General features: G+C 57.8%; 2 protein-coding genes and 1 long non-coding RNA gene across 7 annotated transcripts; 2 read left to right on the plus strand and 1 right to left on the minus strand.

The window, feature by feature from the left end:
* The first annotated feature begins 806 nt into the window (after window positions 1-806).
* On the plus strand, window positions 807-8612 carry Isoc2 (isochorismatase domain containing 2). Of its 3 annotated transcripts, none has more exons than XM_076838903.2 (7): window positions 807-943; window positions 5513-5652; window positions 6020-6229; window positions 6432-6502; window positions 6626-6743; window positions 7318-7383; window positions 8215-8612. In XM_076838903.2, exons 2-7 carry the CDS (start codon window positions 5515-5517, stop codon window positions 8290-8292), a joined length of 681 nt encoding a protein of 226 aa, XP_076695018.1. In that variant the 5' UTR covers window positions 807-943; window positions 5513-5514; the 3' UTR covers window positions 8293-8612. The 3 variants fall into 3 exon arrangements, with proteins under 3 accessions (XP_076695018.1, XP_076695019.1, XP_076695020.1); XM_076838904.2 differs by having other exon boundaries at window positions 6020-6217; XM_076838905.2 differs by lacking the exon at window positions 7318-7383.
* On the minus strand, window positions 3823-21047 carry LOC143383902 (uncharacterized). Of its 2 annotated transcripts, XR_013089208.2 has the most exons (4): window positions 20895-21047; window positions 7204-7331; window positions 4618-4727; window positions 3823-4247 (listed from the first exon to the last, which is right to left on the minus strand). It is a non-coding gene; the product is annotated as an uncharacterized LOC143383902 (long non-coding RNA). The 2 variants fall into 2 exon arrangements; XR_013089209.1 differs by lacking the exons at window positions 3823-4247; window positions 4618-4727; window positions 7204-7331 and adding an exon at window positions 16176-16465.
* On the plus strand, window positions 14919-21709 carry Shisa7 (shisa family member 7). 2 transcript variants are annotated; one of them, XM_076838901.1, is made up of 5 exons: window positions 14919-15598; window positions 17279-17433; window positions 18789-18854; window positions 19270-19419; window positions 20869-21709. In XM_076838901.1, exons 1-5 carry the CDS (start codon window positions 14919-14921, stop codon window positions 21510-21512), a joined length of 1695 nt encoding a protein of 564 aa, XP_076695016.1. In that variant the 3' UTR covers window positions 21513-21709. The 2 variants fall into 2 exon arrangements, with proteins under 2 accessions (XP_076695016.1, XP_076695017.1); XM_076838902.1 differs by lacking the exon at window positions 18789-18854.
* Window positions 21710-24234: the final 2525 nt, after the last annotated feature.

Here is a 24234-nt window from a genome sequence, read left to right on the forward strand (position 1 = left end):
ACTCCTGCCTCGGGGCCAGTCTCAGGGGCCTCACCAGGCCCAGGGCCCCACCTCTGCCCCTTGGGGTCTCACTCTGGGTTGCCTTCTCCCTTGTTTCTTCCGAGCCCCATCTTGGCATCTGTTGCTCCCTCTCACCCGGCTCATCTCTGCCTAACGTCTAGGCTCTTAGCAATTATTCCCAAGATCTACTGAGCGCCTACCGTGGGCCAGGCCAGATGGAGGTGTGGAGGTGCAGCAGAGGACACCCTGCCCTCCTGGCGCTCTCATTTGTGTGTGGAGGAGCCAACAATAAAGGAGTACCCAGACAGGTTTTCAAAAACCAAGGTAAACCTCCAATTCCGGAGGGGAATTTCGAGCAGTGCATTCTTGCAAGGAGACGGTCAGGGCAGCTCTGGGGCCTGGGGACAGAAAGGGCACACGCCAAGGCCCCGAGCCCTGAGGCAGACACCTGGCCGTGCAGCGGGAAGGTGGGACCTGAGAGGCACCGAGGTCGGCCAAGGCCCACCATTAACAGGGAGGAATGCAGACTTAGTTCCAGGATACCTGGAAGTTCTGCCCTCTCACCACCCTGCTTGCCAAGTGCAACCACTCAAGGAGGAGGGGACCAACAGGTGGCCAACAGGGGACTCGCTTAGTCTCGGTCTTCCCTGCAAGGTCACCCGCGCGAGCCCCAGGCCTTCCGCGGCGCCCCGCCCTGCTCGCCGACACGCCCCCACGGCTCTCCAATGGTCGGGCGCGCGGCCTCCCCGCCCCGCCCCGGACCAATCACGTTCTCAGGAAAACAGCCCCGCCCCCTCTACGTCACGGAGGGCGGGGCGAGCGCGTGAGGATTGGCCGGCGCGGGGCGGTTACCCCCTGGCCGCGGCGGGCCGTGCGTTCCGGACAGCCGGAGACCCACCGAGCGCGGTGCCCAGTCCCGCCCGGCCAGACCCCGGCGCCTCGGGTAAGTCCGCCCGCCGCGCAGAAGGGGAGGAGGCGGCGGCGCCCGGCGAGGTCCGCGTGGCCGAGAACTTCGGCGCCCGCGGAGTGACCTGAGCCCTCCCGGGCGCTCCCGCCGCCTCCGAGTCCCGGGCCGAGTTCTGCGTCCTCCCGGCGGATGGGTGGGTTTGACCCCCACTTCCTCGAGAAGGAACCCGAGGTTCCGACAGAGTGAAACTTGCCCAGGGTCGTACAGCCAGGACGTCCATCTCAGAGCCGGGTCCCCGAGGGCACTTGGGGAAGTAGCCAGCTCGCCCTCGCCCCCTGCGGGCCAGAGCACTGTGCCTCCCGCGGGCTCCTTCCGGACCTCTCCCCACGACACTCAGGTCCAGCTGCAGCCCAGACCTCCTCCTCACATCTTATCCCCACACTGGTCCAAGTATTTACTTCCCCAGACCAGCCCCCCTCGCCTCTGTTCAGGACCCCGCTAGTGTTCAGGTCCTGAACCACGCTGGACCGGAAACCTGGCGCTGGACCGGAAACCTGGCGTGTCTTCAGGCCCCTGAGTTTCTGTCTTGCCCTCCCGGTTTTTTTTTTTGTTTTTTTTTTTTGTTGTTGTTGTTTTTTGTACCTGGGACAGAACCCAGGGGATGCTTCACCACTGAGCCACATCCCCAGCGCATTTTATTTATTTTTTTTTATTTTGAGACAGGGTCTTGCTAAATTGCTTAGGGCCTGGCTGAATTTCTGAGACTGGCTTTGAACTTGGGATCCTTCTTCCTCAGCCTCCTGAGCCATTGGGATTACAGGATTGCACCACATGCCCTGCGACCTGCCCCCTCTTCTACATCTGCCCCCCAACCTAGTAGACCCCAGCCCCAATCTCCTCTCAAGGCTCCTCCTCTAGTCCAGCCCCACCAAGGTCATCGAGGCCTTTTCGTTTTATTTATCTTGAAAACTTTTAAAGGGGAGTATATCACATATACAGAAAACAGTGCAAACCATAAATACACTGCTCAAATAAATCTTCATGAAGTAAACACCTGGTGTAAACAGTGATGGAACATTCTCCAGAAACCCTCAGGGTGCTTGACCATCTTAACATGTTTCACCACAAATTAGTTTTAGGTTTTGACTTTATGTAAAAACAAGCCAACCAACCCATTACCTTTTTGGAAGGGGCATTGGAGATTGAACATGGGGTGTTTTATTGTTGAGGTTTTTTTCCTTTTGTTTTAAGATGGGGCCTCTCCAAGTTACTGAAGCTGGCCTTGAACTTGTGATCCTCCTTGGGCATTCCCCTATGCCAAGAAGAAAGAAAAAAAAAAAAAAAAAAAAACACACACACACACACACACAAAAGGACTTTCTTCTTCTTCTTCTTTTTTTTTTAAATGGGACTGGGGATGGAACCCAGGCCTCACACATGCTAGATAAGTGCTTTACTACTGAGCTACATCCCAGGCCTTTTATTTTGAGACAGGGTCTTGCTAAGTTGCCCAGTCTGGCCTTGAACGGTTGATCCTCCTGCCTCAGTCTCCCAGGTCTCTGGGATTACATGCATGGCGACTGCACTAGGCTTCCATATTTTTTCTCTACAGGACAACCTGTTATACATTGTCCAAAATCCAAAAGGGTGAAACTCAAGTCTCCATCACACTGTTTCTCACCCAGTTTCGACCCAGTTTCCCACCTGAGTGTCTGGTCCTTGTAGCTGCCAGAGACAGTAGATAAAGATTTTGATATAAATGAAAGTATTTCATACACTCTATTTTCCTTTTTTTTTTTTTTTTTTTTTAACAGTACTACAGATTGAACCTGAAGGGTCTATACCACAGATACATCTCAGCCTTTTTGAGACAGATTCTCACTAAGTTGCTGAGATTGACCTAAAACTTGTGATCCTCTTGCCTCAGCCTCACAAGAACTGGGATCATAGGCATGCACCACTGCACTGGGCCTCCTTTTTCACTTCTCTTGAATTTTCCTTATTGTTAAAGAGCTTCCTTGTAGTTGTTTCTAGCTGCACAGAATTCTATAGTAGCAGCCAGTGCCTGACTGGACATTTAGATTTGTTTCTGCTCCTTTGCCCTGCCAGAGTGCTGTGATCAGTGACCTTTGTCATTTCACAGGGATGTCTGCCAGATAAAGACTTGGGAGCAGATTTCTGGGGCAGAGGGTCTGTGTATCTACCATTTTGAGAAATGGGGCCTTGTAGTTGTCACCTGGAGTCACTGTCCACACTGCTGCCAGCCTGAAGGGGACTCCTCAGTGGACTGACGCTGGTGGAGCTTTCCAACGCCCCACCCTTGGACTCCCTGGGCTGCCCACTCCCCTCACAGAGATTCCAGGGCCTAAGTGACCCACCAGGGAGCTCTCCAACAAAGACCCTTGGATGGGTTGGGGCTGGAGGGCTCCCCAGAACCTTGTTGGAGGGGGTTGCATCTCTGTCCTGAAGACAAATAGAAGCCATGGGGTCCGGGTTGTGGGAATGGCAACAGGAACAACAGCTTTGTTTTCCAAAAGATCATCTCTCTCTCTTCACTTCTTGGGAAGAGGTATACAGACTCTGTCAGGAGATAGATCAGGTTTCAAGTAATCACAGCACTTATCACAGTAGTAATTATGTGATTAAATACTTTGCTGTGGTTTTGTTTTAGGGGGGTATCCATTACATTTAAAAAATTGAGATAAAATTGATAAAACACAAAATTCACCATTGCTCTGGGGTGTAGTGTAGTGGTAGAGCTTCACATGCACAGGGTCCTGAGCTCAGTCCCAGCACTACCAAACAAATCACCAACAGTCTTCTGTTCACTCTCAAAGTTGAGATGTTACACATAAAACACATTTTCTATGGTAGATATACTAAGTTTTAATAATAAACACCCATGGGCTCAGCACTCAGCTTAAAAATATTAGCAGTTTATTGTTTAGTGCCTGCCTCCCCCACCCTGGTCCACACTTCACTGGGTCCCCACAGTCTCTGTTTCCCAAATGAGTCAATGAATGAGTGAGTGTGCGGAGCCACTATTCAGAGTGGCTTCCCACGAGTGAGCAAAACAAACCTTCCATGTGTAGTGTGAGACCTGCAGAAAAACGCCACCAGAACTCCCCTCACTGTGCAGCAGCGTGGGGACCCAGAAACAGGCCTCCTAGGGCACTGGCTGGGGCACACCTGGGACACACCAAGGTTCTTGGAGATGCTCTGATGGAGGGAGTCAGGCCAGACCTGGGCAAGTCAGGGGCTCCCTAGGACTCAGTTTCCTCCCTTGTAGAAGGATTGCTGGGCAGGTAGCTTCACCAGTCCCATCCTCTTTCTTCTTTTTCTGTTTTTTAAAAAGTGGTAAAATACATAGAACATAAAACCTGTGTGTGTGTGTGGTGCTGGAGTTGGAGCCCAAGGCTTCACATGCTCTACGGCTGAGCTGCACTCCAGCCCAAAGACTTGCCCTCTTCATTTTTAAACCGTGCAGCTAAGTAGCTCTTAGTACGTTCATGATGTTGTGCAACTGTCACTACTGCCTGAATCAGAACATTTTTGTCACCCTAAATTGAAATATTGAATCATTAACAGTCACCCCAGGTTCCTCCTGCCCCAATCCCTGGCAGCTGCCACTCTGCTTTCCATTTCTGGGTTTGCCTATTCTGGATATTTCTTACAAGTAAAAACACACACAGAGTGGCCTTGTTACTGACCTCTCACTGAGAATATTTCAAAGTTCCCCTGTGGTGTGACGCGTTGGTAGTTCATTCCTTTGTATGGCTGAAGAATACCTGCTGTGGTGTGCCATCCTCTTTCTTTCTTCCTTTTTTTTTGAGAGAGAGAGAATTTTTTTTAATATTTATTTTTTAGTTTTTGGTGGACACAATATCTTTGTTTATATGTGGTGCTGAGGATCGAACCCGGGCCGCAGGCGAGCGTGCTACTGCTTGAGCCACATCCCCAGCCCTGTTTGCCATCCTCTTTCGGAGACCTGGGAGGGAGTCTGCCAGTGTATTCTGCACTGGGTAAAGGGAGGTGGGAGAAGAGCCAGTGGCCACCCTGGGAAGTCAGGTTCAAAGGCTTAAGCCCTGCAGCTGCAAGGGGTGGGATGGGGAGAGGCACAGCCTGGAGAGTGCAGTCCTTTTCTCTCAAGGGGCACATCCCAACTCTATGTGTCCCTGGGAAGGTCACTTCACTGCTTGGTCCTTAGTTTCCCCAGAGGTGAGGTACGGTTGAGGCTTCACGTAGGAGCCTCATGGGAGGGCGCTGGACACATGGCAGAGCATGAGCCCAGAACCCTGTTAGTGGCAGGTGGAAACTAAGGTCATAGAAATGCTTGCTGATGTACAGTCTCCAGGATGGAGAGGTCTGGGAGGGTGACACTGGGGACCAAGATGGTCAGGGCTACAAAGGCTTCCCAGAGAAGTGTCCTTCTAGCTGAAGAAGATGGGAAGAAGATGCAGGAGATCAGTAGATGCAAAGGTCTGGAGTAAGCAAGTCCGGGGTGAGGACCCCAGGCGGAAACCATGCAAACCCTGGATGGAAACTGCAGAATGTGCTGGACTCCCTCCCTGCTGAGCCTGCCCCCTGCCTGTCTCTCACTTGAAGGAATGGCAGCAGCCAGGACCAGCCTGGGCCGAGTCCTCCCGGGATCCTCCATCCTGTTCCTTTGTGACATGCAGGAGAGATTTCGTCACAGTATCGTCTACTTCCCACAGATTGTCTCTGTGGCTGCTCGAATGCTCAGGGTATGTGTCAGCCTATTACCTGGATCAGAAGTCTAGGCCCCAGCCTCCTCCCCAGACCAGGGTCCAGGCCAGCCTCCTCCCTCAGACCCAGGGGCCCAGGCCCAGCCTCCTCCCTCAGACCCAGGGTCCAGGCCCAGCCTCCTCCCTCAGACCCGGGGGTCCAGGCCCAGCCCTCCTCAGACACAGGGTCCAGGCCCAGCCTCCTCCCTCAGACCCGGGGGTCCAGGCCCAGCCTTCCTCAGACACAGGGGTTCAAACCTCAGCCATCCTCCCTCACAGGCCATAGACCATCTTTCTTCATACCTAGGGTCCAGGCCCCAGCCTTCCTCCCTCAGAATAAGGCCTTTGTTCCCTCTTTCTGGCACAGGTGGCCCGACTGCTGCAAGTCCCAGCCCTGCTGACAGAGCAGTACCCACAAGGCCTAGGCCCCACAGTCCCAGAGCTGGGGGCTGAGGGCCTTCAGCCAGTAAGCAAGACCTGCTTCAGCATGGTGCCCACCCTGCAGCGGGAGCTGGACAGCCGGCCCCAGCTTCAGTCAGTGCTGCTCTGTGGCATTGAGGCCCAGGTTTGCATCTTGGTGAGATTCCCCACTGATCCCCTGGGGCCCCACATTCTCACCTGTAGGGCCCTCCTCTGACCAGGGACTTACCTCCTAACCTGGGCCCCTGCTCTGATGTGAGCCTCCCTCAGCCCCATTCAGGGTCTCCAGTTCTGACCCAGCCCCTCACTTGGGCCCCTGGTTCTGGCCTGGGTTTGGTTCTGACCTTTCTCCACCCTAGCACACAACTCTGGACCTCCTGGAACGGGGGCTGCAGGTCCACATTGTGGTGGACGCCTGCTCCTCACGCAGGTGAGAGTCCCTCCCAGGAGTGGATGTGTGGGGGTCAACTGGGGCCACGTGCCACATGTGCCAGAGTATCAGGTGTCTGCCACAGCATGGACCCTGCCCTCTCTTCCTCGGGCTTGCTTACAGTCAGGTGGACCGACTGACAGCGCTGGCCCGAATGAGGCAGAGTGGTGCCTTCCTCTCCACCAGCGAAGGGCTCATCATGCAGCTTGTGGGGGATGCTGCCCACCCCAAGTTCAGGGAGGTAATGGATCCTGGTGTCCCCTTGCTGGCCCACCCTGGTGGAGGATTGCTCGCCACCATGATACATAAATGAAAGGACATGTCAGATGCCCATAAAGACTCCAGAGGACAAGAGGGATGATGTGGGGTGTTGGAGTGCAGAGGAGGGGGTTACATGGGGTGGTTCCGGAGGCTTCTGAAGTTCGTGGTTTAGAATGAAATAAGGAAGCCAGGCAGACACGGGGTGGACAGTCCAGCAGGGACCCTGTGAGCAGAACCCCTTGACACCCTGATACCCACTGCCAACTCTCGTGCCCTGGGCTTTTGCCCCATTGGGTGCTGGTGCCCATCCTCACCCTCTTCTGGTGCCTGACCAAATGCTAGTGTGCTCTCCCCACCACACCTTCAAACCCCTAGGCCTCAAGATGATGGGAAAAGACTCAAACTAGAAAGCCCCAGTTCTTGCCCCTCCCCTTCCTTACGTGCTGTTGAGCATCTGTTGAGCCACGTGGTTTGGCCAGGCAATGGTAGAATCAGCCCTCCTGGAGCTAGTAACGCAGTGTGGAGACAAAAAGCCGATCCATGTTCAATAACAGGTTGTGACCCGGAGCTGGAATGTGCAGAGGGCGATGATAGGTCATCTGGAACCCAAAACCTGGAGGGTAGGAGCAGTCAGTTCCTTCCCTGGTGCAGGGAACAGCTGGGATAAAGCCCAGAGGGTGGGACTGAGCTTGCCTTATTTGAGGAACTGTATGTTGGAGGACATAGTCGGTGCTGGGCAGGTATGCGGAAGAGGCTAGGAAGGCAGGAGGTAGAGTCACATCTTGGCAACGATTTGGGATTTTAGCAATAGGCAGTCATCAGGGTTTTACACAGTGGAGCTGACCATAGTCAGATCAGCAAATAAAAAAGATTTTCTGCTAAAAGGATGGGTCAGATTGAGGAGAAAGGGAGTCCAGCAAGGGGGCAACTTCAGGCATCGAGGCAAGCAGTGATAGGGGCTTCACTAGGGTAGATGCAGTGGAGATGCAGCCTTGGTTTTTGTTGTTTAATTTTCCAGAGATAAACTTGGTGGAACTTTTTGATGGATGAAATATGGTTGGTTGTTCATATTCAATAGGTAGTTAGGATAAATGGGTTGGAGTTCAGGGGGCAAAGCCTGGGCTGGATTTTGGGAATCAAAGGCCAGAAGAGTGATGGGAGAAAGGAAATAACTGAAGAGTAAGTATAGACAAGAATCCCTGGACAAAGCCATCCATGTTTAGTGGTCCAAGCCAGCAAATCAGACTGACATGGTTTGAAGTTATGACTTAAACCAGACAGATGTGATGAAAGGGAGGCCCTGGGAAAGCTTTTGAGAAGAGAGAATAGTTGACTTAGTCAGCTGCTGCCAAGATTGTCAGGAAAGATGAAGATGGAGATGTGTCCCTCTGATTTGTCATCATGGAGATGGGGACCCTTGAAGACTTCCTGACTCCTCCCTCCCTCTACAGATCCAGAAGATCATTAAGGAGCCCGTCCCGGACAGCGGGCTGTTGGGCCTCTTCCAAGGCCAGAACCCCCTTTTCTGATGAATCTCCAGCCCTAACTTGAGGGGATACCAAGGTCCTCCTGTTACCCCATGGAAGTGCTCTTCCCCCATCCCTGTATCCCAAGAGTGGTGCCGTCCACCAGAGGTACCGCCCCCTTGGGAGGGGAGGCGTGGTTATGTCTTCCCATTGGGCAATTCTTCCCGGAAATGCAAATGAAACTCCTGGGAGCTGGGCGGGAATTGGCTGAGAGCGAGGTGGGGGTGGGGCTGGGCCCCGGGCCACTTCAAGGGCCTGAACTGGGAGGGGGACTATTATAGACTGGGACCCGGACTCGCAGAATAAACATTGATGTGGCTGTAGACCGAACCATTATTGGGTTTGGGGGGGTTTCCTGGGGGCAACTGGGGTCCGCGAGTGGGAGAAAGAGGGGTCCTAAGCAAGTGGGGAGGGGGAGGTGCCTTTTCTCAGTCTGTGCAAGGCACTGGCGAGGACCGGCCGCTGCCACATCTGCACCGAAGCCGGCGCATCTGCACGGGGAAAAAGCACCGCTGGCCGGGGTCGCCGCCACGCTGCGCCCCCATCGGCGCGGTGCGCGCACGCCCAGCCCGGCTGGCTCGCAGACACGCGCTCGCTGTGCCTCCCCCGGCCAGCCCCCACGCCACCACCCCCGACTCCCTGAGGGTCCCGCATCCGGAAGGTGAGGTGAGCGCGACCGCACCCGGTGCGGAGGGGGAGACTGAGGCACTGGACAGGGAGGAAGGAGCAGGCATGTGGATGGATGGGTGGATGGATGGATGGAAGAAGAGTCGGCTACGTTGAGTGGTCCCTGTGCCCCGACGACTCAGGAGTCCAGGGACTAACATGAGAGCTCCAAGATTCTGCAGCCCCCTTGAAAATCTGGGAATTAGAACTCAATAGACGCCCAACCCCCCGGAGATTGACAGTCCTTGCCCCCTCCCAAGACTTGGGGACCTAAGAAGGTATCCTCTGCGTCCCCCCCGGGAATGCAGGGACAAGAGCCCTCAGCCAGCCAGCCCTTCACTACGGATGCTGGCAGCCCAGACCCCTCCCAGAAGGCCCGGCAGCACAGAGCCCAGCACCCCGTTCCCTGGGAGTAGGAGTCCCAGCCGCCCCTCCTCTGGGGCCCCTGGGACGGGAGTCGGCACCCCCGGCCCCCGCCTTCCGGATCCAGGTGTCCCCTCTGCACCCCCAGCCTGAAGCCTGCGTCTGGAGCCGCGCTCTCGTCACCATGGCAACGGGAGCCTATTTTGCGCTGGGAACACACAGCTCCCGCCGCAGCGCCCCCCACCCACCTCTCCTGAGAGTGGGGGCCGGAGGGGCGGGGGTCCGAGGAAAGGGGACACTGGCATTCAGAGGGACAGAGGCACGCAGAGACAGGGAGCCAGAGGCAAAGGGACAGAATGTGGCGGAGTCCGGGAAGACGCAGAGCCCAGCGGGGGAGGCAGGGGATGAAGGCTAAAACAGGGGGCGGATTGAGACCGAGACCCAGGCAGCGCAGAGATGCCACAGACCTATGGGAGACTCGACCGGAGGGCAGATGCCGGCAGCGACAGAGACGGCGGTGGGCGGCTGAGGAGGGGGCGGTGAAGGCAGGGGTCCAGGGACGCCTGGGGCTGGAGACCCGGAGGTGGAACCGCATGGGGACCGTACCTGGCCCCCTATGTGGTCCCCCTCAGGTGTTCAGCCCGGGAGGATCGTGGTGTGGTCCTCGCCTTCCTCTGCTCAAGCTCCCCCGCACCCTGAACGGGCACCCAGACCCCGCTTCTCCCTCCGCTTTCTCCTTCTGTAGGTCCTCCTTGCCTGCTTCTGACATTCCCACCCCAAACTGCCTGTGAACCCCATGTTCCTGGAAACCCCTCCCGCCCCTCTCCATTGCATCCCCAGCCCCTCCACTGCCACTTGCTGACCCCATGGCCGCCATTCCAGAGGCTCTGACCCTTTCCAGTCTCCATGCCCCTCTCTCCCTCCCTCCACCTAACTCTGTGCCCCCCAGTTCCCTAGGTGTGTGTCTTCCTCTGCTCACCACTGCCCCGGCCCCTCTCTCCACCTTTCACCTCCCCCCACGCACCACTCCTGGGGGACATATCTCCTCCCTTCTCTGTCTCTCTTCCCTGTCCCCTGTCTCTTTCTGAACCCTCATCCCTCTCCCGGATCTCGACTTCCCGGTCAGTGTCTGCCCTTTGCTCTGGGCTTCTGGGCACCCTCAGCTCCCACCTCCTGCTGCTCTCCGTGGGGGCTTCCCGGGGGCAACTCATCAGGACCCACCATCCCCCAGCTGGCAAGGCTGAGAGGGGACAGCAAGAGAGTGGAATCTGGAACAGTGTTGCGTGGCAAGAGGTCCACAGGACGTGACCCAGAGCAGACCTGCCCAGGCCTGGCTCCCTGATGTGTGTCCCCTGTCTCTCAGGTTGCGGGCCTGGCTGGAGAGGCCAGGCCAGGGCAGTGCATGGACACTAGGGTCTGGCCTGCTCCTCCCAGCTGTGGAGGAGGACAGAGCAAGAGGTGGGGGCCTTCTGGGGGCAGGGTGGGGTGTCACATGCCTGCTTCCAGGCTCTCCATCCCAGGCGAGGGTGTTGCCACGTGTGCATGCACCCCGAGGCTCTGTGGCTGAGCTGTGAGGGGCCCGCACAGATGTGTGCCCACTGCAGAGAGGTTGGCAGCCCCCTGGCTGGTTCCTGAGCTGCTGTGGCCCCAGCTTGTCATGGTGTCTGAGTCAAAGGTGCAGAAATGCATGGCTGTGTCCATGTGGAGCTGCGGGGACCACACTGGGGTCCTTGCACGTTGTGTCTGGTGCACTGTCTAGTGTCCTGTGCTCTGTGCCCCTGTGTGTGGGTAAGTGCTGTTGTGAGGTAAGGGAAGAGCTAGCCCCTGTTTTTTTTTTGTTGTTTCTGGTCGGGCACTGTGTCTGCAGGTGTGTCCTCTGTCCACCTGTAGGTGCTGCCCGTATGGGGAGGTGCAGAAAGGCAGTTTGTGTGGGGGGAGACTGAGCTCGATGGGGAGTATGCTGCTCTGCCACCCCCCGGCTGGTTTTGCGATGCCCTGGCAGCGTGTCTCCCAGGTGTCCACTTGGATGCAATGGAGGAGACAACAGAATTCCTTTAGCAAGGGATGCCCAGCCAGAGGGTGGCACAGGATGGAGAAAGCAGAACTGCTACTCCACAGAACAGCCTTGTGCAGACGAGACAAAAGCCCCTCCTGTCCCATGAGCTCCCAAGTCTAGTGTTTCACAGGCAGATGGCAGCCTGTGAGTCTCCAAGGGCATCCCTTGCCCAGGTGGATGCAGCCCCTGTGGGGAGCAGGGTCCTGCTGGGCCCCTCTGCCAGCGTTCTGCCTGCCTGGTTTTCGATGGCAGCCTCAGTGGTGAAGGACCCCAGGTGGTTGTGTGTGTATCACCCCCATCTCTGGGTGTGGGATAGAGCCATGCACAGTCTGCAGGCCTCAGTGCCTGAAGACCAAGTTCAGAGGCCACTGCACCACTCCTGCACTGTGGGGCTCAGGCAAACAATAAGGGCTTTGGAGCTTGGATTTCCCCATCTGAAACGTGCATAAGACAGAGAGAAACCCCTCTCACACTTGTTTTATCTGTTCAATAAACATTAATGGAGGGCTGGGGCTGGGGCTCAGTGGTGGAGCACTTGCCTAGCATGTTGAGGCACTGGGTTCGATTCTCAGCACCACATATGAATACATAAAGGTACATTGACACCTACAAAGGACCAGGCACTAGTGCTGGGTGCCAGACACGGTGAAAGCGCTGACAGGAAGACCTGTCTTATGGATGTCTAGTGCAGGGGAGGGGGCGATGGGACACTAAAACATGGCGGGTGGAGACAGGAGTTAGAGGATACCAAGAGGGGAGGACACTGGCGCATGTCCAGGCTGCTGCCAGAGGCTGGACAGGAGGCCCGCTGGGAGAAGCAACACCAGAGGAAAGCAGGGGATCTTAGAAGAGAACAGCAAGTGCAAAAGGCAGAGAAGTGCCAGGTGTGGCCACACCTGGGATCCCAGCAGCTGGGGAGGCTGAAGCAGGAGGAGTGCAAGTTCAAGGCCAGCCTCATCTATTTAGGAAGACCCTGTCTCAAAATAAAAAGGGCTGGGGAGATGGCCCACTGGTGATGCGGCCCTGGGTTCAATCCCCTATACCAAAACAAACAAGGAAGGTAGGAAGTGGGCACCTGCTGGGCATGACCCTGAGCAAGCAGGAAGGGGCCACGGAGAAGAGGAGCAGGGCGCAGGGCTCCTGGCAGAGCTGGGGCTTACCTGGGTGGGGCAGTCTAGGGTCCGGATGGGGAGTGGCTGGTGGGTCAGAAGCATGTGTGTCTATCACTGCTGTCCTCACCCCCCCAAAGGAGGCCCCCTACCCATTACACAGCCACTTCTGCCCCTCCCCTCGGCTCCAGGCAGTTACTAAGAGGCTTCCGGCCTCCGGATTTGGCACTGTGGAGTACACACGGCGGAATCAGGCACTAAGACTGGCCGCTTCCCCAGAGCAATGCCTCACTCAGGGCTCCCCCAGGCAGCAGGCATCAGCACTTGGCTTCTTTTCAGGGCTGACTGATACTCCTCTCTGCAGACTGCCATGTTTTATGTCTGTCCATCCCTGATGGACCTTGTCTCATGCTTGGTGCTGCTGTGAACAGTCATCTACATGTTTTTGTGTGAACATGTGTTTTCGGGTCTGCGGAGGAGAAGCGTGGGAGTGCAGCTTCTGAGTCCCACTGTAACTCTGTGTCTAGCTGTTCCACAGTGCAGGTGAGCCACTCTAGACACAGCTAAACACCAAGCACAAGAGCCACAGGCAGTGGGCATCCAGGCTGGAGTTCAGGGATGGGTCCCACTGGGAGCTCAGAGTGAAACCTGAGGCCCCATGTGGGGTGAGGCGGCACCTGCACCCCCCAACCCTCTCCCCACCCAACTGCCAGCCACTTGTTGACAGTGTGTCCCTAGACACACACAGGCACTGGAAGGGGACGGATAGTAAAAACAGCACCTGATGATATGGTCAGGTTAGTCCCACCCACTCTCCTTCCGCTGATGCTGCTTACTTATGATCCCTCCTGTTCACCAGTCCTCACAGCGCTATGCTCTCAGCTTGGATCACATTTATCTGTGTCTGTGACTCTCCCGGCTCACTGGAAGGCCACCCGCAGGCTGACAGGGCCCTGTAGGCTAGCTCCCCACAGCACCCCAGGGCTCCCAGAAGCCTACGCCCCCAGGACTCAGTAGGCACTGCCTGGCGGCCCTGTGCAGAAGGAGTCGGCATCCCGACCTGGCGCCACAGGGCCTGCACTACTGAGGACAGCTTCTGGGCATCTGCCGGTAGGAGGGAGGAGGAAGCCTGCAGCTGCCCACTGCCCGCTGCCCGGTTCTGATGCTCGGTCATCCTTCCTGGCAATGGAGCAAGTGCAGCCTTCTTTGCTCCCTAAAGGAAGCCAGGCATCCTCCCCACCTGCTATGTCCACTGTTTGGGCATGTCCTGGGCCTGGCTGGACTGTTGCCATAGAAACAGCGGGGAACCTGCCCTGAATGGCCCCAGACTCACTTCTCTACCCCCATCCAGTCTCCCTTCTGAAAAGAACAGTCCTTCTGGTCCATGAAATCCTGCTCGATGCCTGCAGGTCCCATCCGGAGCCCTTACAGGCTGGGTCCACCCTCCCAAGAACCCTGGGGTGACCAGCCTTACTCCTGCCCTTGTCTTACAGTGAGGAAATGAGGCGTGGGGCTGTGGTTGGGTAAGAGCCATCAGGTGTCCAGTAGCTGCACTCCATTGAGCTGCAGATGAGCTGCCCTGCTACTCTGCCTCCCCCGCTGTGGACAGACACTTCAGACCTGAACTGAGAGAGTGTGGTGTGTATGAGACAGGGACGGAGAGAGGGGACACTAAATAGAGGACAGAAGTGGGCATGGGGGCACTGAGGAGCCTGTGGGTGAGCCAGTGGCTCTCAGCCTGTGCCCCCATCTCCACCACGGGAACTCCGAGCAATGCCTGAGGTACCCTAGGTTGTCACAAACTGGGGGGCTGTGGATGCCGCTCAACTTCCGGTATTCTCAGGACGGTCTCTCAAGACAAATCAGGATTCCTGCCCCAGGTCAGCAAGCCCAGGAGAGAACCTGGCACGATCCCCTGGCCTGCCTGGGCTGCCAGCTTCCACTCCCAGCTCGGAGCTCCACCTCCCCGCACTGTGTCCCCCACCCCACCGTCCTGCCGCCCGCCGGCCTCTGCCCGCTCCCGCGCCTCCCGGGCTCTCTTGCTCCTCTGCTCTCCCCACCTCCCGCCCTCCTTGCCTCCTTCATCGCACCCTCCTTCTCCTTTGGCCTCTCTATTTCTGCGCACGCCCTGATGTCTCCGTGGACCCTCCGATCTTCCTCCCTCGGTCACTTGGTCTTTTCTCTGCGTGCCCCTGTCCTTTCCCTTCTCCTCCCCGGTGTGCGTCGCCTTTCCCTCGCGCTGGGATGTCCGCCCGACTCCGCGTGCGGCGGTCACCTCTGGGCCCCTTCCCCGCACCCCTCCCCGTTCCCGGTCCTTCTTCCCACCCTGCCCGGCCACCTGTCTACGACTCTCCGCCTCTGGCCATCTCTCCGCTGCCCACACTCCAGCCTCCGCTTTCCGTCCGCAGCAGCCTGGCGGCCGACTTCCTGCGCTCATGCCGGCCCTCCTGCTCCTCGGGACCCTCGTGCTCCTGGCCTCCACCGCCGGCCAGGCCGGGGCGCGCCCGTCCAACGCCACGAGCGCCGACCCCCCCGGCCCGCTGCCCGCCCTGTTAGCGCACCTGCGGCGCCTGACCGGGGCGCTGACGGGCGGCGGGGGCGCGGCGGGCCCGGGCGCCAACGGCACCAGGACCAGCCCCCCAGGCGGCCCCGGCGCAGCAGCCCGGGCGCCGCCTCCTGCCGAGCTCTGCCATGGCTACTACGATGTCATGGGCCAGTACGACGCCACCTTCAACTGCAGCACGGGCTCCTACCGCTTCTGCTGCGGAACCTGCCACTACCGCTTCTGCTGCGAGCACCGCCACATGCGCCTGGCGCAGGCCTCCTGCTCCAACTACGACACGCCTCGATGGGCCACGACGCCGCCGCCGCTGGCCGGGGGCGCGGGGGGCGCCGGGGGCGCGGGCGGGGGCCCAGGGCCAGGCCAGGCCGGGTGGCTGGAAGGGGGCCGTCCTGGGGGTGCGGGGGGACGAGGGGGCGAGGGCCCTGGAGGCAGCACCGCCTATGTGGTGTGCGGGGTCATCAGCTTCGCCCTGGCCGTGGGCGTCGGAGCCAAAGTGGCCTTCAGCAAGGCGTCCCGCGCGCCCAGGGCGCACCGCGAGATCAACGTGCCCAGGTGCGTGTGCGTTGGGGAGCCAGGGTAGGAACCTGGGGGCGGGACCTGGGCCGTGGGAAGTGGAGCCTTTGGGCGAGGGCAGGCTCCAGGGATGGGTTGGACCAGAGGCCCAGGGAGATGGAGGGCCTGAGACTGGAGAAGACAGGCCCACTGGGCTGTCGGCGACTGAGCGGGGAGCGCCAGCCTTCCTTCACCCAACAACTATTTCTTTTTCTTTTTTCTCTTTTTCTTTTTGGTACTGGGGACTGAACTCAGGGGCGTTCTACCACTGAGCTATATTTCCAGACCTTTTTATATTTTGAGTCATGGCCTCACTAAGATGGGTAAGGCCTCATTAAATTCTAAGAACTTGCGATCCTCCTGCCTCAGCTTCCCACGTTACAGAAATGTGCCACCATGCCTGGCCTCCACAAACGTTTCTCAGTTACCTTCTGTGGGTCAGGAGCTGGGATTACTGCCTGACCAAAACAAGGTCCCGCCTTCTGGATAAACCTAGTCCTGCTGCCTGCCGGCTGTGCGGCCCAAGGCCAGCAGCTTAACATTTTTTTTTTTTTTTTTTTTTTTTTAGTTGTAGATGGACGCAGTACCATTATTTTATTTATTTACTTTTATGTGGTGCTGAGGATGGAACCCAGGGCCTTGAAGGCACCTGCTAGGCGAGCGCTCTACCGCTGAGCCCCAGCCCAGCCCTGCTTGGCCTCTGTGTTTCCTTGTCTGTAACCATCCTGACCTATCGGACTGTAGTGAAGATTAACTGAGTTGGTTCAGGTAGAGTCCTGGCATGGCAGGTGCAGCCCGGAATCCCAGTGACTTGGGGTGCCCAGGTGGGAGGATCACAGCTCCAGGGCAGCCTCATCAGCTTAGACTCTGTCGAAAAAATAAGATAAATATGGGGTGGGAGGTAACTCAGTGGTAGGGAACACTGGGTTCAGTCCCAGCACCTCCCCTGCCATGCAGACAAGCCCTGTGTCTGCAACCAAGTATGCATGCAATATAATTTTAGATATTAGTAATGGCTTGAAGGGAAAAAAGCCCCATCAAGGGCTGAGAGTGTGGGAAAGTCTGGTTTAGATGAAGTGGTCAGAAAAGGCCTGCTGAGCAGAAACATGAAGAGAGTGATATCTTGGGAAGGGCATTCCAGGCAGAGGAACAGCATGTACAAAGGCCCTGAGGTACCCTGACAGCAGCAGGAAAGGGATTGGTTCAGCTGAAGTGGTAAGCAAAGAGGCAAGGAGCAGCAGTCCAGGCCGAGTGTCTCTAACTGTGGAGGGGGCTCTGGGAGGGTCCTGACCTTGGGGGAGAAGCACCCAGGCTGTGGGTGAGACTAAACTGCCGGGGCAGAAGTGGGGATACTAGGAAGGAGGCCAGGGCAATGTCGGGGGCACCGGGAGCTGGCGGCTCACGGGAAAGGTGGGAATGAGGAGTTGTGGTGATGGCGAGGTCTGGGGTCTGGGTGACTGGGCTCCTGGGGCTCCTTTGTGGCTTCCGGTTTCAGGATGGGACAGAGCATGTGCAGGGACCACATGGGGTGGGGCAGTGAGCTGGGAAGGACCCTTCAAGGGGAAGTATGGCCTAGAGAGGGCGCCAGGGACTCCCCGGAGGAGGGGACAGGAGGGAAGGGCCCGGCCTCCCTCCTGTCCCCAAGCCTTGGGCCACTGACCATCCCTCTGCCCCACTTAGGGCCCTGGTGGACATCCTAAGGCATCAGGCGGGGCCTGGAACCCGTCCGGACCGGGCCCGAAGCAGCTCCCTGACCCCAGGGACTGGGGGTCCCGACAGCATGCCCCCCAGGACGCCCAAGAACCTCTACAGCACAGTGAAGCCCCCCAACATCGGTGAGTGGTGTCACGGGCTGCCTGGTCTGACGCGCCCTCATCCCTGTGGCCTCGCCCCCAGCCCGCCTCGGGCCCCCAGCCTGCCCCCAGCCTGCCCCCAGCCTCTGCCCGTCCTGAGCTGTCCTGCACTCAGCACCCGTGGGCTCGGCAGGCGTTCTGAGTGCACCGAGGAGCGTCCCAGGGCTGTAAGGAGGACAAAAGGGTCTCCTCTGTCCTGGGGGAGGAGGGCTCCCCAGAGTGATGTCTGAGCCAAAGGGCCGTAGGGTGAGGGGCTACTGCAGCCTCGTAGGCCCTGGGCAGCTGGGCCAGCTGGAGGCCAGGGAGAGGCTGGGGCTGAAGAAGGAGAGACTGCCTGGTTCTGAGGGCCGCGGGAGTCACAGGGACAGCTCCGTCAGAAGAGAGGGGAAGAACCACGCCTCTGGAGTCAAAAAGGGGAAGATGAAGGGGAAGAGGCTTGGGAGGAGGCTGGGATGATGGTCCTGGGGAGCTGGAGTCGGGGGAGGGGAGAAGAGGGTCTGAACAGTTATAAGAAGGAACATTCAAGATGGATGCTGAATAGTTCTCCAGGCAAGAGGAGGAGGAGGGCAGAGAGATGCACACCTGGGATCCCAGCCACTCGGGAGGCTGAGGCAGGAGGATGGCATATTTGATGCCAACCTGAGCAACTTAGACTTGTGTCAAAATAAAAAGGGCTGGGGACGTAACTCAGTGGTAGAGCATGTGACTTGCATGTGTGGGGTCCTGGGTTCAATCCCCAGGACCAGAGAAGACAGAGAGAGGGAGAGAGAAATATATATAGAGAGAGGGAGGGGGAGAAGGGCTTCAAGGCAGCCGGAAAAGAATAACAGCATGTGCAAAGGCCCTGGGCAGAACTGAGCTGGGCTTATGCAGGCCTCAGAGAGAGGAGCAGCGAGAGGGAAGATGAGGCTTCAGATTTCCAAGGCCTCATCACCATTCCCAAGTCCCATGTCGTCCCAGGGGTGAGGGTGAGCCATAGGAAGGGTTTCCACAGAGAAGTGTGTCGAAATGCACTGGCTGAATGGTCAGGGGGAGAGCATGGGTCAGGGTGGACACCTGGAGGCCAGGAGGGACCAAGCAGACATGAGTGGGGAGGTGGAGGGAGGCTCTCTGGCCTGGACTTTAGAGTGGGTGTGGCCGCAGCCCCTCCCCAGCCACCAGCCTGTGCTGCATGCTGCCCCCTGCAAGTCCCCAACTGTCACCATACACAGCCAATGGCTGGTGTGACCTGGGAGAGCCCCAGTGAGGCCTGCCCGAGGGCTGAGCTCAGGGCCGGGATCTGTCCAGGAGGTGGGGGCAGCAGGGCAGTGACATCGCCTCCTTCTCCGTCCCCTCAGAGAATCTGCACCACAACTACCTGCACCTCAGCGCCAACAGCCCCACGCACCGAGCCGCCATGCTGGGTACGCAGAGGGCTCCCTCCCGCCGTGGGCGCCCGAGCCAGGCCTGGGAAGGAACCGGAGCGAGGTGCCCTGTGCCCTGCTCACAGCGCCCACAGTGCCAGCCACCAAGGCAGCCTCCGTGTCCTCCAGTGGACATGGAGGGGTCCTCCTTCCCCCCATGTTAGAGGGGGCACACACGGGCTGCACCCCAACCCCAGACAGGTGCCAGCTTGCAGTGTGTCTTCCTCCCCACAACAGGCCTGGGTACTGGTGTGGGGCAGCTAAGGTGGCTGGGGTCCCAGATTTCTGCCTCCCCCAGGGAAGGGGCCCAATTGACTAAGTGGGTCTGTGGGTGGAGGACTGGGGTCTGGACCCTGGGTCTGAGGGAGGAGGCTGTTGGGTCTGGACCCAGGGCTGACCCCTGCCTGCCCCCCAGACTGGAGGGCCCTGCCACCACCCAGCCCCTCCCTGCACTACTCCACGCTGTCCTGCTCTCGCTCGTTCCACAACCTCTCGCACCTGCCCCCGTCCTATGAGGCTGCTGTGAAGTCGGAACTGAACCGCTACTCCTCCCTGAAGAGGCTGGGTGAGTCTGGAGGAGGGGACAGGGTTGGGTTCAGGGCAGTGGACAGTGACCCTACAGTCCTCTAAAAATTTAGATCCTCTCTCAGGATTTTATCCACATTTGTTCCAGAATTACCCAAGGCAATTTTATATTAGAATTACCTGGGGTATCTTTTTTAATGAAAATTCATGGTTTACCCTCTGAAGACCTATTGCATTTGTAGGGGTGGTACCGGGGTTTGAACTCAGTGCTCAACCCCTGAGCCCTATTTTGTATTTTATTTAGAGACAGGGTCTCACTGAGTCGCTTTTATTTAGGCTGGCTTTGAACTTGTGATCCTCCTGCCTCAGCCTCCTGAGCCGCTGGGAGTACAGGTGTGTGCCAGCGCACCTGGCCACCTATTGCATTTTTCAGTAATATAACTTAAGCAAAGAAAACAAGTTCCTGTTGGCTTGATCATGGAAAGTCTACATGACTCTACCTTGAGATATGGCTGGATCCAGCAGCTCAAGAGTTTCTTCAGTGTTTTATAGTCTCAGCTTTTCTAAACAAGCTGGCCTCATTTTCAGACAGGTTCTCTCCCCATAATCGCAAAGATTGCCCCATGAATGTTCCGGCTGTCATTCTACCATGTCAGCTTAAGTCTCCCTGGCAGAAAAGAATCCCCTTTCTGCAATCCCAGCAAAAACCCCAGGCCTGGATACCACTGGTCACATGCCACTCTCTGAACCAATCATCCTCACCCTGGTTAGGCATTTCCCAGCCCGGGGATTTTCCCTGGTGGTGGAGTAGCTTTCTAACATTTTGAACTGAAAACCACACTAAGACATGCTTTTTATATCACGATCTGTGAGGCACACAGATATGCATACTTTTAATTGCAGAAAAGCTTTGAAACTAGTTATCATGGGCATTTTCAAACACTTGTGGAAGTAGAGAGCGTTTGTCAATGAAGCCCATGTTCCCATGGTCAGCTCTAGCCACGAGCCTCATTCTGTTCCCGTCCTCTCTGTGCCTGTCTTTTGGGGGGGTTCTGATAAACTAACCCCAGGCATGGGGTCGTTTCATCCCCTAACATCGGAGCCACGTTATCTGGACCCTGTATTCTTCATCCTGAGGACGTCTGTTGGTCTAGCCTTCTTTCCTATTCTATCCCCTTTTCCAAACTGCTAGTCACTACCCGCAAAACTCACTGCACCTCCCGGCAGTGACTCAGCATGCCAAGAGTGAGGAACAGTGCTCCCGGTGAAAGGGGGGTGAAGAGGTCCCCCAGAGCCGGAGTGGTTCACCTCTGGAAAGAAGGGGTACTCAGAGGCCAAAGAGAGGGACCCCGCCTCCCGCCCGTCAGTGGGGTGGGGCGCGGGGCTGTGGGCCCTTTGGGCGCACCCGCGGGAGCTCCCCTGGCAGCGGGGGGAGGCAGGCCCTGGGCCGCCGGGAGGGAGACTCTGCACCTTTCCCCTTCTTCCCCAGCCGAAAAGGACTTGGACGAGGCCTACCTGAAGCGCCGGCACCTGGCCGAGGTGCCCCGCGGGACGCTGCCCCTGCACGCGCTGCGGCGACCCGGCACTGGAGGCGGCTACCGCATGGAGGGCTGGGGTGGCCCGGAGGAGCTGGGCCTGGCGCCCGCGCCCAACCCGCGGCGGGTCATGTCCCAGGAGCACCTGCTGGGCGACGGGGGCCGCGCCTCGCGCTACGAGTTCACGCTGCCTCGCGCGCGCCTGGTGTCGCAGGAGCACCTGCTCCTCTCCTCGCCTGAGGCCCTGCGACAGAGCCGCGAGCACCTGCTGTCGCCCCCGCGCAGCCCAGCGCTGCCCCCCGAGTCGGCCCCCCGGGCCAGCCTGGCGGCCTCACACTCCAACCTGCTGCTGGGGCCGGGGGGGCCCCCGACGCCGCTGCACGGGCTGCCGCCCTCCGGCCTGCACGCCCACCACCACCACGCCCTGCACGGCTCGCCCCAGCCCGCCTGGATGTCCGACGCCGGCGGGGGCGGGGGCACGCTGGCCCGGAGGCCGCCCTTCCAACGCCAGGGCACCCTGGAGCAGCTGCAGTTCATCCCTGGCCACCACCTGCCCCAGCACCTGCGCACTGCCAGCAAGAACGAGGTGACTGTCTGAGGCCGGGCGGGGGGCTGCGGGCTGCGGCCTTCCAGGTCCCCTGCCCCAAGTCGGGATCCACCGGCACAGGCTCACACACCCAGGGTCCAGAGACCAGGATGGGCCCTTGGAACCGAGACCAAGCCTCCCGCCAGGATGTCAGACGGCAGACAAGATCCCTCCTCCTCTTCTGTCACTGAGTCAATGCCTCCTTCCCATGATGTCATCGCAGAGGAAGAGGCCTGCACATGAAGTCACTACAGAAATGTCTGTGTTCTGTGATGTCACTAGCGGGACAAAATCCCTTCCCATGAGGTCCTCACAGAGGAAGAGGCCTGCCTATGAGGTCATCACTAGAGGCTGCTTCTACTCTCTCTGACATCACCACAGACTTTCTAGGATATCCCTGCAGAGGCAAGTCTCACCCTCCGAAGTCATCCTGAGCTCCGAGGCCTCTCTGGCATCAGTGTTGGGGGGAAAATACTTTCCTTCTTGTTTTTGCTATGGACAAGATACCTGTGTCCTAGGATGTCATCGCTACAGACGAAGCCATCTCTCTGGGACACACTGCAGGAGAAATGCCTTGCTGGTTGTGTCCTCACCAAAGGTCAGGCCTCCTCTCCACAACACTGTCACAGAACTCTGCCCCCTTCCTGGATGCTGTCACCAGAGAAGCTGCCTTGCCCTATGATGCCACCAGAGGGGCTGTGGCTGTTCCTGGGGGATGCCATCACCAGAGATGACAACCTGCTCCTGTGACCTCTCCAGAATGAAGCGCTTTGGCAATGTCACCACCAAACGCCACCCACGGGGGTGACACCAGGGGACACCTCACTGCTGTTGCCATGTGTGAGAGGGCGAGGCATGATACTGAGCCAGGATCACCCTGGGGGAGTGCTAGAGAAAGCCCCTGTCCTGAGATGTCACCTAAGTGTCACCACTCAGAGGCCACCCTCTGGGACCAGTCTCCACCAGTGAGGACTGTGTGGCTGTCGGCTGTTGACAGTGACGCTCCACGTTTCAGCGTGATCACCAGATGCTTCCCCTCAGAGGCAGTGTCTGCTCAGAACACCCATCACTGTTGACGGTGTCACCAGAGTTTCTGCCCCATCCCACTACGACTTGGCTTGGTGGCTCCTTCCCTGACCCCAGGGATATGACCACCATGATGCCTGCCAGAGCCTCTAAAGGGAGGTTGGGCCCCTGTGCAGTGACTCCTAGGAGCGGTGTCCCTAGATGGGCTTCTGCTCCAAGGAGCCCACTCTGACCCACCTAGCTTCTGGAGCCGTGGCACTTGTCAGTAGCCTGAGAGCTGTGTCACTTCTCTCTGCCACAGGTAGAGACATCACCAGCTCTGTCAGCAAAGTCCTGGCCTCCTACTGGAGGGGAGGGTTGGGGTGTGCCTGCTGTTGATCTTGGCCAGGACATCATCAGTGCCACACAGTGTCCACCACTCATGATGACATAGCACTTGGGGTCAAATGTTAACCAGTCATTTGCCAGGATTCCCTATGACCCACCTCAACCATCCTCTTTTTCCAGGATTTTCCATAATTAATACTGTCATCATTTCCCAAGATTCCCTACAGCCAGTGGTGTCACCATCTCTCAGGATCCAGCACAAGCATGGTGTCATTATATCCTAGAATTGACCCTAACCAGTGACGTCCTTGCCTTCTAAATCCATTATTCCTAACGGTGACCTTCTCTATCAGGACCCATTAAGACTGATGATGCCAGATTTTTTTCCCAGAATTCCCTTTGATTACCTCCCAGGATCTGCTTTACCCACGTCTCCACGTCCCAGGACCCACCATACTTTGGGGTTATCACTTCCCAAGATCCTCTCCAGTCACAGAGTCCTCCATGCCCCCCAATCCACCACAACTGTGGTGCGCTCATCTCCCAGGAGCCATGAGAGCCAGTGGTGTCTAATCAACCTCAGTGTCTTCGTGACCCGTGATACATGATGGTACCTAATAATTCATCATCTTCTTCCAAGATCTGTGGGAGCCATGGTGTCTCCACCTCCCAAGATCCACTTCCACCGTGTGCCATCACCTCCCTCCCTGGGGGATGCCATCACCAGAGACGACATCCAAGATCTGTGTCACCATGTGTCCAGATCCATGAGAGTCAACAGTGTCAGCACCTCCTAGGGCCACTGCAGCCATGTCCTCATCATCTCCGAGGAGATCTGTGCCACCATGTGTCCAGATCCATGAGAGTCAACAGTGTCAGCACCTCCTAGGGCCACTGCAGCCATGTCCTCATCATCTCCGAGGAGTCATCACCACCGATGTCCATCGTAACCATGGTGTCATCCTCTCCCTTGATCCGTGACACCCAGTGTGTCCCCAAATACCAGGCAGCCATGTGCCATGGCCTCCCCAAAGTCACCGTCTGAGGGGTCGAGTACATGACAGGTTACATTTCAATTGTCCTCCAGGGTCAGCAGAACATGACATTTTCCCATTCCCTCAAATGAGTAGTGTGGAGCCCGCTGGCCCCTCGGATGACATCACCCCACTGTGCCCTTCTGGATTATGCCACTGCCTCTCTCCTGACAGGGTGGAGGCCCAGATCAGCCCCATCACAGGCTTGGCCTTGGCCAGCACCCCTTCACTCCTGGTGAGGGTACCCCCGGCAGCATCACTGCCCCTTGCCCAGCCATCTGATTGGTGACAGGGTCACCCAGCGACCTCTCATCAGCACCAGAGTTGGGGCACCCCAGCCCTTGGAT

Source organism: Callospermophilus lateralis, chromosome 18 (genome assembly GCF_048772815.1).
Source record: "Callospermophilus lateralis isolate mCalLat2 chromosome 18, mCalLat2.hap1, whole genome shotgun sequence".
Lineage (NCBI taxonomy): Eukaryota > Metazoa > Chordata > Mammalia > Rodentia > Sciuridae > Callospermophilus > Callospermophilus lateralis.

Excerpts from the sequence above, each read along its gene's own strand:
- Isoc2 (XM_076838903.2), top strand. The coding sequence starts at position 5,515 with ATGGCAGCAGCCAGGACCAGCCTGGGCCGAGTCCTCCCGGGATCCTCC. Across the intron at positions 6,744-7,317 it reads CCCACCCCAAGTTCAGGGAG|GTTGTGACCCGGAGCTGGAA; the intron begins GTAATGGATCCT and ends GTTCAATAACAG. Across the intron at positions 7,384-8,214 it reads TGGAACCCAAAACCTGGAGG|ATCCAGAAGATCATTAAGGA; the intron begins GTAGGAGCAGTC and ends CTCCCTCTACAG.
- Shisa7 (XM_076838901.1), top strand. The coding sequence starts at position 14,919 with ATGCCGGCCCTCCTGCTCCTCGGGACCCTCGTGCTCCTGGCCTCCACC. Across the intron at positions 17,434-18,788 it reads AGTGAAGCCCCCCAACATCG|AGAATCTGCACCACAACTAC; the intron begins GTGAGTGGTGTC and ends CCGTCCCCTCAG. Across the intron at positions 19,420-20,868 it reads CTCCTCCCTGAAGAGGCTGG|CCGAAAAGGACTTGGACGAG; the intron begins GTGAGTCTGGAG and ends CTTCTTCCCCAG.